The 12,864-nt window shown below is 53.9% G+C and overlaps 1 protein-coding gene across 1 annotated transcript in view; it reads right to left on the bottom strand.

Annotated features, from left to right (window-relative positions):
- Positions 1-12,864, bottom strand: part of LOC137316212 (low-density lipoprotein receptor-related protein 1-like) — a 35,415-nt gene that overhangs the window by 15,239 nt on the left and 7,312 nt on the right. Inside the window, exons 4-5 of the mRNA XM_067980346.1 lie at positions 10,030-10,188; positions 7,948-8,100 (exon numbers count right to left, since the gene is read on the bottom strand). Coding sequence (XP_067836447.1) covers positions 7,948-8,100; positions 10,030-10,188 — 312 coding nt within the window. The remainder of the gene's footprint in view (positions 1-7,947; positions 8,101-10,029; positions 10,189-12,864) is intronic.

Raw genomic sequence — 12,864 nt, 5'->3', positions numbered from 1 at the left:
GACACTGTCCCATCAAACACTCCCAGGGTCAGGGACAGGGTTAGATACAGAGGAAAGCTCCCTCTACACTGTCCCATCAAACACTCCCAGGGCACGTACAGGGTTAGATACAGAGTAAAGCTCCCTCTACACTGTCCATCAAACACTCCCAGGGCAGGTACAGGGTTAGATACAGAGTAAAGCTCCCTCTACACTGTCCCATCAAACACTCCCAGGGCAGGTACAGGGTTAGATACAGAGAAAAGCTCCCTCTAAACTGTCCCATCAAACACTCCCAGGGCAGGTACAGGGTTAGATACAGAGTAAAGCTCCCTCTACACTGTCCCATCAAACACTCCCAGGGCAGGTACAGGGTTAGATACAGAGTAAAGCTCCCTCTACACTGTCCCATCAAACACTCCCAGGGTCAGGTACAGGGTTAGATACAGAGTAAAGCTCACTCTACACTGTCCCATCAAACACTCCCAGAGCAGGTACAGTGTTAGATACAGAGTAAAGCTCCCTCTGCACTGTCCCATCAAACACTCCCAGGGTCAGGTACAGGGTTAGATACAGAGTAAAGCTCACTCTACACTGTCCCATCAAACACTCCCAGAGCAGGTACAGTGTTAGATACAGAGTAAAGCTCCCTCGACACTGTCCCATCAAACACTCCCAGGGTCAGGTGCACGGTTAGATACAGAGTAAAGCTCCCTCTACGCTGTCCCATCAAACACTCCCAGTGCAGGTCCAGGGTTAGATACAGAGAAAAGCTCACTCCACACTGTCCCATCAAACACTCCCAGGGCAGGTACAGGGTTAGATACAGAGTAAAGCTCACTCTGCACTGTCCCATCAAACACTCCCAGAGCAGGTACAGGTTTAGATACAGAGTAACGCTCCCTCTACACTGTCCAATCAAACACTCCCAGGGTCAGGTGCAGGGTTAGATACAGAGTAAAGCTCCCTCTACACTGTCCATCAATCACTCCCAGGGTCAGGGACAGGGTTAGATACAGAGTAAAGCTCCCTCTACACTGTCCATCAAACACTCCCAGGGTCAGGTACAGGGTTAGATACAGAGTAAAGCTCCCTCTACACTGTCCCATCAAACACTCCCAGGGCAGGTACAGGGTTAGATACAGAGTAAAGCTCCCTCTACACTGTCCCATCAAACACTCGCAGGGCAGGTACAGGGTTAGATACAGAGTAAAGCTCCCTCTACACTGTCCCATCAAACACTCCCAGGGCAGGTACAGGGTTAGATACAGAGTAAAGCTCCCTCCACACTGTCCCATCAAACACTCCCAGGGCAGGTACAGGGTTAGATACAGAGTAAAGCTCCCTCTACACTGTCCCATCAAACACTCGCAGGGCAGGTACAGGGTTAGATACAGAGTAAAGCTCCCTCTACACTGTCCCATCAAACACTCCCAGGGCAGGTACAGGGTTAGATACAGAGTAAAGCTCCCTCCACACTGTCCCATCAAACACTCCCAGGGCAGGTACAGGGTTAGATACAGAGTAAAGCTCCCTCTACACTGTCCCATCAAACACTCCCAGGGTCAGGTACAGGGTTAGATACAGAGTAAAGCTCCCTCTACACTGTCCCATCAAACACTCGCAGGGCAGGTACAGGGTTAGATACAGAGTAAAGCTCCCTCTACACTGTCCCATCAAACACTCCCAGGGTCAGGTACAGGGTTAGATACAGAGTAAAGCTCCCTCTACACTGTCCCATCAAACACTCCCAGGGTCAGGTACAGGGTTAGATACAGAGTAAAGCTCCCTCTACACTGTCCCATCAAACACTCGCAGGGCAGGTACAGGGTTAGATACAGAGTAAAGCTCCCTCTGCACTGTCCATCAAACACTCCCAGGGCAGGTACAGGGTTAGATACAGAGTAAAGCTCCCTCTACACTGTCCATCAAACACTCCCAGGGTCAGGTACAGGGTTAGATACAGAGTAAAGCTCCCTCTACACTGTCCCATCAAACACTCCCAGGGCAGGTACAGGGTTAGATACAGAGTAAAGCTCCCTCTACACTGTCCCATCAAACACTCCCAGGGTCAGGTACAGGGTTAGATACAGAGTAAACCTCACTCTACACTGTCCCATCAAACACTCCCAGGGCAGGTACAGGGTTAGATACAGAGTAAAGCTCACTCTACACTGTCCCATCAAACACTCCCAGAGCAGGTACAGGGTTAGATACAGAGTAAAGCTCCCTCTACACTGTCCCATCAAACACTCCCAGGGCAGGTACAGGGTTAGATACAGAGTAAAGCTCCCTCGACACTGTCCCATCAAACACTCCCAGGGTCAGGTGCACGGTTAGATACAGAGTAAAGCTCCCTCTACACTGTCCCATCAAACACTCCCAGGGCAGGTCCAGGGTGAGATACAGAGTAAAGCTCACTCCACACTGTCCCATCAAACACTCCCAGGGCAGGTACAGGGTTAGATACAGAGTAAAGCTCCCTCTACACTGTCCCATCAAACACTCCCAGGGCAGGTACAGGGTTAGATACAGAGTAAAGCTCCCTCTACACTGTCCCATCAAACACTCCCAGGGCAGGTACAGGTTCAGATACAGAGTAAAGCTCACTCTGCACTGTCCCATCAAACACTCCCAGAGCAGGTACAGGTTTAGATACAGAGTAACGCTCCCTCCACACTGTCCAATCAAACACTCCCAGGGTCAGGTACAGGGTTAGATACAGAGTAAAGCTCCCTCTACACTGTCCATCAATCACTCCCAGGGTCAGGGACAGGGTTAGGTACAGAGTGAAGCTCCCTCTACACTGTCCCATCAAACACTCCCAGGGCAGGTACAGGGTTAGATACAGAGTAAAGCTCCCTCTACACTGTCCATCAATCACTCCCAGGGTCAGGGACAGGGTTAGGTACAGAGTGAAGCTCCCTCTACACTGTCCCATCAAACACTCCCAGGGCAGGTACAGGGTTAGATACAGAGTAAAGCTCCCTCTACACCGTCCATCAAACACTCCCAGGGTCAGGTACAGGGTTAGATACAGAGTAAAGCTCCCTCTGCACTGTCCCATCAAACACTCCCAGAGCAGGTACAGGTTTAGATACAGAGTAACGCTCCCTCTACACTGTCCCATCAAACACTCCCAGGGCAGGTACAGGGTTAGAAACAGAGTAAAGCTCCCTCTACACTGTCCCATCAAACACTCCCAGGGCAGGTACAGGGTTAGAAACAGAGTAAAGCTCCCTCTACACTGTCACATCAAACACTCCCAGGGCAGGTACAGGGTTAGATACAGAGTAAAGCTCCCTCTACACTGTCCCATCAAACACTCCCAGGGTCAGGTACAGGGTTAGATACAGAGTAAAGCTCCCTCTACACTGTCCCATCAAACACTCCCAGGGTCAGTACAGTGTTAGATACAGAGTAAAGCTCCCTCTACACTGTCCCATCAAACACTCCCAGGGCAGGTACAGGGTTAGATACAGAGTAAAGCTCCCTCTACACTGTCCCATCAAACACTCCCAGGGTCAGGTACAGGTTCAGATACAGAGTAAAGCTCCCTCTACACTGTCCCATCAAACACTCCCAGGGCAGGTACAGGGTTAGATACAGAGTAAAGCTCCCTCTACACTGTCCCATCAAACACTCCCAGGGTCAGGTACAGGGTTAGATACAGAGTAAAGCTCCGTCTACACTGTCCCATCAAACACTCCCAGGGTCAGGTACAGGGTTAGATACAGAGTAAAGCTCCCTCTACACTGTCCCATCAAACACTCCCAGGGCAGGTACAGGGTGAGATACAGAGTAAAGCTCCCTCTACACTGTCCATCAAACACTCCCAGGGCAGGTACAGGGTTAGATACAGAGTAAAGCTCCCTCTACACTGTCCCATCAAACACTCCCAGGGCAGGTCCAGGGTGAGATACAGAGTAAAGCTCCCTCTACACTGTCCCATCAAACACTCCCAGGGCAGGTACAGCGTTAGATACAGAGTAAAGCTCCCTCTACACTGTCCATCAAACACTCCCAGGGTCAGGTACAGGGTGAGATACAGAGTAAAGCTCCCTCTACACTGTCCCATCAAACACTCCCAGGGTCAGGTACGGGGTTAGATACAGAGTAAAGCTCCCTCTACACTGTCCCATCAAACACTCCCAGGGTCAGGTACAGGGTTAGATACAGAGTAAAGCTCACTCCACACTGTCCCATCAAACACTCCCAGGGTCAGGTACAGGGTTAGATACAGAGTAAAGCTCCCTCTGCACTGTCCCATCAAACACTCCCAGGGCAGGTACAGGGTTAGATACAGAGTAAAGCTCCCTCTACACTGTCCCATCAAACACTCCCAGGGCAGGTACAGGGTTAGATACAGAGTAAAGCTCCCTCTACACTGTCCCATCAAACACTCCCAGGGCAGGTACAGGGTTAGATACAGAGTCACGCTCCCTCTACACTGTCCAATCAAACACTCCCAGGGTCAGGTACAGGGTTAGATACAGAGTAAAGCTCCCTCTACACTGTCCCGTCAAACACTCCCAGGGCAGGTACAGGGTTAGATACAGAGTAAAGCTCCCTCTACACTGTCCCATCAAACACTCCCAGGGGAGGTACAGGGTTAGATACAGAGTAAAGCTCCCTCTACACTGTCCCATCAAACACTCCCGGGGCAGGTACAGGGTTAGATACAGAGTAAAGCTCCCTCTGCACTGTCCATCAAACACTCCCAGGGCAGGTACAGGGTTAGATACAGATTAAAGCTCCCTCTACACTGTCCCATCAAACACTCCCAGGGCAGGTACAGGGTTAGATACAGAGTAAAGCTCCCTCTACACTGTCCCATCAAACACTCCCAGGGCAGGTACAGGGTTAGATACAGAGTAAAGCTCCCTCTACACTGTCCCATCAAACGCTCCCAGGGCAGGTACAGGGTTAGATACAGAGTAAAGCTCCCTCTACACTGTCCCATCAAACACTCCCAGGTCAGGTACAGGGTTAGATACAGAGTAAAGCTCCCTCTACACTGTCCCATCAAACACTCCCAGGGCAGGTACAGTGTTAGATACAGAGTAAAGCTCCCTCTGCACTGTCCCATCAAACACTCCCAGGGTCAGGTACAGGGTTAGATACAGAGTAAAGCTCCCTCTACACTGTCCCATCAAACACTCCCAGGTCAGGTACAGGGTTAGATACAGAGGAAAGCTCCCTCTACACTGTCCCATCAAACACTCCCAGGGCTGGTACAGTGTTAGATACAGAGTAAAGCTCCCTCTGCACTGTCCCATCAAACACTCCCAGGGTCAGGTACAGGGTTAGATACAGAGTAAAGCTCCCTCTACACTGTCCCATCAAACACTCCCAGGGTCAGGTACAGGGTTAGATACAGAGTAAAGCTCCCTCTACACTGTCCCATCAAACACTCCCAGGGTCAGGTACAGGGTTAGATACAGAGTAAAGCTCCCTCTACACTGTCCCATCAAACACTCCCAGGGGCAGGTACAGGGTTAGATACAGAGTAAAGCTCCCTCGACACTGTCCCATCAAACACTCCCAGGGCAGGTACAGGGTTAGATACAGAGTAAAGCTCCCTCTACACTGTCCCATCAAACACTCCCAGGGCAGGTACAGGGTTAGATACAGAGTAAAGCTCCCTCTACACTGTCCCATCAAACACTCCCAGGGCAGGGACAGGGTTAGATACAGAGTAAAGCTCCCTCTGCACTGTCCCATCAAACACTCCCAGGGTCAGGTACAGGGTCAGATACAGAGTAAAGCTCCCTCTACACTGTCCCATCAAACACTCCCAGGGTCAGGTACAGGGTTAGATACAGAGTAAAGCTCCTTCTACACTGTCCATCAAACACGCCCAGGGCAGGTACAGGGTTAGATACAGAGTAAAGCTCACTCTACACTGTCCCATCAAACACTCCCAGGGCAGGTACAGGGTTAGATACAGATTAAAGCTCCCTCTACACTGTCCCATCAAACACTCCCAGGGCAGGTACAGGGTTAGATACAGAGTAAAGCTCCCTCTACACTGTCCCATCAAACACTCCCAGGGCAGGTACAGGGTTAGATACAGAGTAAAGCTCCCTCTACACTGTCCCATCAAACGCTCCCAGGGCAGGTACAGGGTTAGATACAGAGTAAAGCTCCCTCTACACTGTCCCATCAAACACTCCCAGGTCAGGTACAGGGTTAGATACAGAGTAAAGCTCCCTCTACACTGTCCCATCAAACACTCCCAGGGCAGGTACAGTGTTAGATACAGAGTAAAGCTCCCTCTGCACTGTCCCATCAAACACTCCCAGGGTCAGGTACAGGGTTAGATACAGAGTAAAGCTCCCTCTACACTGTCCCATCAAACACTCCCAGGTCAGGTACAGGGTTAGATACAGAGGAAAGCTCCCTCTACACTGTCCCATCAAACACTCCCAGGGCTGGTACAGTGTTAGATACAGAGTAAAGCTCCCTCTGCACTGTCCCATCAAACACTCCCAGGGTCAGGTACAGGGTTAGATACAGAGTAAAGCTCCCTCTACACTGTCCCATCAAACACTCCCAGGGTCAGGTACAGGGTTAGATACAGAGTAAAGCTCCCTCTACACTGTCCCATCAAACACTCCCAGGGTCAGGTACAGGGTTAGATACAGAGTAAAGCTCCCTCTACACTGTCCCATCAAACACTCCCAGGGGCAGGTACAGGGTTAGATACAGAGTAAAGCTCCCTCGACACTGTCCCATCAAACACTCCCAGGGCAGGTACAGGGTTAGATACAGAGTAAAGCTCCCTCTACACTGTCCCATCAAACACTCCCAGGGCAGGTACAGGGTTAGATACAGAGTAAAGCTCCCTCTACACTGTCCCATCAAACACTCCCAGGGCAGGGACAGGGTTAGATACAGAGTAAAGCTCCCTCTGCACTGTCCCATCAAACACTCCCAGGGTCAGGTACAGGGTCAGATACAGAGTAAAGCTCCCTCTACACTGTCCCATCAAACACTCCCAGGGTCAGGTACAGGGTTAGATACAGAGTAAAGCTCCTTCTACACTGTCCATCAAACACGCCCAGGGCAGGTACAGGGTTAGATACAGAGTAAAGCTCACTCTACACTGTCCCATCAAACACTCCCGGGGCAGGTACAGGGTTAGATACAGAGTAAAGCTCCCTCTACACTGTCACATCAAACACTCCCAGGGTCAGGGACCGGGTTAGATACAGATTAAAGCTCCCTCTACACTGTCCCATCAAACACTCCCAGGGCAGGTACAGGGTTAGATACAGAGTAATGCTCCCTCTACACTGTCCCATCAAACACTCCCAGGGCAGGTACAGGGTTAGATACAGAGTAAAGCTCCCTCTACACTGACCCATCAAACACTCCCGGGGCAGGTACAGGGTTAGATACAGAGTAATGCTCCCTCTGCACTGTCCCATCAAACACTCCCAGGGCAGGTACAGGGTTAGATACAGAGCAAAGCTCCCTCTACACTGTCCCATCAAACACTCCCAGGGTCAGGTACAGGGTTAGATACAGAGTAAAGCTCCCTCTACACTGTCCCATCAAACACTCCCAGGGCAGGTACAGGGTTAGATACAGAGTAAAGCTCCCTCTACACTGTCCCATCAAACACTCCCAGCGCAGGTACAGGGTTAGATACAGAGTAAAGCTCCCTCCACACTGTCCCATCAAACACTCCCAGGGCAGGTACAGTGTTAGATCCAGAGTAAAGCTCCCTCTACACTGTCCCATCAAACACTCCCAGGGCAGGTACAGGGTTAGATCCAGAGTAAAGCTCCCTCTACACTTTCCCATCAAACACTCCCAGGGTCAGGTACAGGGTTAGATCCAGAGTAAAGGTCTCTCTGCTGTCGGACATTAAGTATTTGCCCCCCTGTGTCCTGCTCCATCGTGCTCTCTCTGAATGGGTCACGTCCTGTCCAGGTGTTTCCTGGTTGAGGGGTTTCTTACGTCTGCTGAGGAACTTGGGCACACATCTGTTTCCACAGCTGGTATCGCAACATGTCTGCCACCCCTCACAGCTGCTGTCGTTCGTGCACTGGGTGTTGAAACTCATCGTACAGACATTGGTGAGTCTCGAAGATTCTGGGCAGCCTTCACCACCTGTAAAAAGGAGAGATTCATTCTAGGTCCCTCACCGATTGATCCCAAAATCCCCACTCCTGATGGAACTGAGGCTAAACAGGAGCATCAGTCTCCAACCCAGACCCCCATCAGAGGGAGAGGAGTCTCCTCACCCAGACCCCCATCAGAGAGAGAGAGGAGTCTCCTCACCCAGACCCCCATCAGAGAGAGAGAGGAGTCTCCTCACCCAGACCCCCATCAGAGAGAGAGAGGAGTCTCCTCACCCAGACCCCCATCAGAGAGAGAGAGGAGTCTCCTCACCCAGACCCCCATCAGAGAGAGAGAGGAGTCTCCTCACCCAGACCCCCATCAGAGAGAGAGAGAGGAGTCTCCTCACCCAGACCCCCATCAGAGAGAGAGAGGAGTCTCCTCACCCAGACCCCCATCAGAGAGAGAGAGGAGTCTCCTCACCCAGACCCCCATCAGAGAGAGAGAGGAGTCTCCTCACCCAGACCCCCATCAGAGGGAGAGGAGTCTCCTCACACAGACCCCCATCAGAGAGAGAGAGGAGTCTCCTCACCCAGACCCCCATCAGAGAGAGAGGAGTCTCCTCACCCAGACCCCCATCAGAGAGAGAGAGGAGTCTCCTCACCCAGACCCCCATCAGAGAGAGAGAGGAGTCTCCTCACCCAGACCCCCATCAGAGAGAGAGAGAGGAGTCTCCTCACCCAGACCCCCATCAGAGAGAGAGAGGAGTCTCCTCACCCAGACCCCCATCAGAGAGAGAGAGGAGTCTCCTCACCCAGACCCCCATCAGAGAGAGAGAGGAGTCTCCTCACCCAGACCCCCATCAGAGGGAGAGGAGTCTCCTCACACAGACCCCCATCAGAGAGAGAGAGGAGTCTCCTCACCCAGACCCCCATCAGAGAGAGAGGAGTCTCCTCACCCAGACCCCCATCAGAGAGAGAGAGGAGTCTCCTCACCCAGACCCCCATCAGAGAGAGAGAGGAGTCTCCTCACCCAGACCCCCATCAGAGAGAGAGAGGAGTCTCCTCACCCAGACCCCCATCAGAGAGAGAGAGGAGTCACCTCACCCAGACCCCCATCAGAGAGAGAGAGGAGTCTCCTCACCCAGACCCCCATCAGAGAGAGAGAGGAGTCTCCTCACCCAGACCCCCATCAGAGAGAGAGAGGAGTCTCCTCACCCAGACCCCCATCAGAGAGAGAGAGGAGTCTCCTCACCCAGACCCCCATCAGAGGGAGAGGAGTCTCCTCACACAGACCCCCATCAGAGAGAGAGAGGAGTCTCCACACCCAGACCCCCATCAGAGAGAGAGAGGAGTCTCCTCACCCAGACCCCCATCAGAGGGAGAGGAGTCTCCTCACACAGACCCCCATCAGAGAGAGAGAGGAGTCTCCTCACCCAGACCCCCATCAGAGAGAGAGAGGAGTCTCCTCACCCAGACCCCCATCAGAGGGAGAGGAGTCTCCTCACCCAGACCCCCATCAGAGAGAGAGAGAGGAGTCTCCTCACCCAGACCCCCATCAGAGAGAGAGAGGAGTCTCCTCACCCAGACCCCCATCAGAGAGAGAGAGGAGTCTCCTCACCCAGACCCCCATCAGAAAGAGAGGAGTCTCCTCACCCAGACCCCCATCAGAGAGAGAGGAGTCTCCTCACCCAGACCCCCATCAGAGAGAGGAGTCTCCTCACCCAGACCCCCATCAGAGAGAGAGGAGTCTCCTCACCCAGACCCCCATCAGAGAGAGGACTCCTTCATGCCCTCTGTCTGGGGCTGAATTTGACCCTCGGTCCCAAAGGGTCAATGGTCAGTGTCCGAACAGACTGTGAGAGACCGGTCTGTTTGTTGCCTCTAATCTGGAACTCACTGCCCCCCCTCCTCCCCTCACCCCCCGGTCCTTCTCCGCCCTCATCATCGGGCGATGGGGAAGGTCTGATGGGGAACTCACTCTTGCCCCTGAAGGAATGGACACATCTCCTCCCGCAGGGTGTGTTGCAGCAGGTCTGCCAGGCATAGCAATCATCGTCATCCTCACACAGCTCCCCGTACTTCAGCTCACACATCAAGGCCAAGCGACTGGGAGCAGGGCACTCACCAGCCTTCAGATCTGGAAAAGAAGAGGCAGAGTTTGGGAATAGGTGAGATCGAGGCCTCAGCACAGCTCACCGGGAATACTGGACCCACCTCTGGGATACTGAGGGCAGAGGATTACCAGTGTCAGACCCCCCGACAGACCAGAGACCCATCAGTCTCAGACCCCCCGACAGAGCAGAGACCCATCAGTCTCAGACCCCCCGACAGACCAGAGACCCATCAGTCTCAGACCCCCCGACAGACCAGAGACCCATCAGTCTCAGACCCCTCGACAGACCAGAGACCCATCAGTCTCAGACCCCCCGACAGACCAGAGTCCCATCAGTCTCAGACCACCCGACAGACCAGAGAGCCATCAGTCTCAGACCCCCCCCGACAGACCAGAGACCCATCAGTCTCAGACCCCCCGACAGACCAGAGACCCATCAGTCTCAGACCACCCGACAGACCAGAGACCCATCAGTCTCAGACCCCCCGACAGACCAGAGACCCATCAGTCTCAGACCCCCCGACAGACCAGAGACCCATCAGTCTCAGACCCCCCGACAGACCAGAGACCCATCAGTCTCAGACCCCTCTACAGACCAGAGACCCATCAGTCTCAGACCCCCCGACAGACCAGAGACCCATCAGTCTCAGACCCCTCTCCAGACCAGAGACCCATCAGTCTCAGACCCCCCGACAGACCAGAGACCCATCAGTCTCAGACCCCTCTACAGACCAGAGACCCATCAGTCTCAGACCCCTCTACAGACCAGAGACCCATCAGTCTCAGACCCCCCGACAGACCAGAGACCCATCAGTCTCAGACCCCTCTACAGACCCGAGACCCATCAGTCTCAGACCCCTCTACAGACCAGAGACCCATCAGTCTCAGACCCCTCTACAGACCAGAGACCCATCAGTCTCAGACCCCCCGACAGACCAGAGACCCATCAGTCTCAGACCCCCCGACAGACCAGAGACCCATCAGTCTCAGACCCCCCGACAGACCAGAGACCCATCAGTCTCAGACCCCCCTACAGACCAGAGACCCATCAGTCTCAGACCCCCCGACAGACCAGAGACCCATCAGTCTCAGACCCCCCGACAGACCAGAGACCCATCAGTCTCAGACCCCCCGACAGACCAGAGACCCATCAGTCTCAGACCCCCCGACAGACCAGAGACCCATCAGTCTCAGACCCCCCGACAGACCAGAGACCCATCAGTCTCAGACCCCTCTGCAGACCAGAGACCCATCAGTCTCAGACCCCTCTACAGACCCGAGACCCATCAGTCTCAGACCCCAGGACAGACCAGAGACCCATCAGTCTCAGACCCCTCTACAGACCAGAGACCCATCAGTCTCAGACCCCCCGACAGACCAGAGACCCATCAGTCTCAGACCCCCCGACAGACCAGAGACCCATCAGTCTCAGACCCCTCTACAGACCAGAGACCCATCAGTCTCAGACCCCAGGACAGACCAGAGACCCATCAGTCTCAGACCCCTCTACAGACCAGAGACCCATCAGTCTCAGACCCCTCGACAGACCAGAGACCCATCAGTCTCAGACCCCCCGACAGACCAGAGACCCATCAGTCTCAGACCCCTCTACAGACCAGAGACCCATCAGTCTCAGACCCCTCTACAGACCAGAGACCCATCAGTCTCAGACCCCTCTACAGACCAGAGACCCATCAGTCTCAGACCCCTCTACAGACCAGAGACCCATCAGTCTCAGACCCCCCGACAGACCAGAGACCCATCAGTCTCAGACCCCTCTACAGACCAGAGACCCATCAGTCTCAGACCCCTCTACAGACCAGAGACCCATCAGTCTCAGACCCCCCGACAGACCAGAGACCCATCAGTCTCAGACCCCCCGACAGACCAGAGACCCATCAGTCTCAGACCCCCCGACAGACCAGAGACCCATCAGTCTCAGACCCCCCTACAGACCAGAGACCCATCAGTCTCAGACCCCCCGACAGACCAGAGACCCATCAGTCTCAGACCCCCCGACAGACCAGAGACCCATCAGTCTCAGACCCCCCGACAGACCAGAGACCCATCAGTCTCAGACCCCCCGACAGACCAGAGACCCATCAGTCTCAGACCCCCCGACAGACCAGAGACCCATCAGTCTCAGACCCCTCTGCAGACCAGAGACCCATCAGTCTCAGACCCCTCTACAGACCCGAGACCCATCAGTCTCAGACCCCAGGACAGACCAGAGACCCATCAGTCTCAGACCCCTCTACAGACCAGAGACCCATCAGTCTCAGACCCCCCGACAGACCAGAGACCCATCAGTCTCAGACCCCCCGACAGACCAGAGACCCATCAGTCTCAGACCCCTCTACAGACCAGAGACCCATCAGTCTCAGACCCCAGGACAGACCAGAGACCCATCAGTCTCAGACCCCTCTACAGACCAGAGACCCATCAGTCTCAGACCCCTCGACAGACCAGAGACCCATCAGTCTCAGACCCCCCGACAGACCAGAGACCCATCAGTCTCAGACCCCTCTACAGACCAGAGACCCATCAGTCTCAGACCCCTCTACAGACCAGAGACCCATCAGTCTCAGACCCCTCTACAGACCAGAGACCCATCAGTCTCAGACCCCTCTACAGACCAGAGACCCATCAGTCTCAGACCCCCCGACAGACCAGAGACCCATCAGTCTCAGACCCCCCGAC

The sequence above is a fragment of the Heptranchias perlo genome, unplaced genomic scaffold (assembly GCF_035084215.1).
Source record: "Heptranchias perlo isolate sHepPer1 unplaced genomic scaffold, sHepPer1.hap1 HAP1_SCAFFOLD_574, whole genome shotgun sequence".
Taxonomy (NCBI): domain Eukaryota; kingdom Metazoa; phylum Chordata; class Chondrichthyes; order Hexanchiformes; family Hexanchidae; genus Heptranchias; species Heptranchias perlo.
Note: the sequence above shows the minus strand (reverse complement) of the source record. Positions and strands in the feature narration are given on the sequence as shown.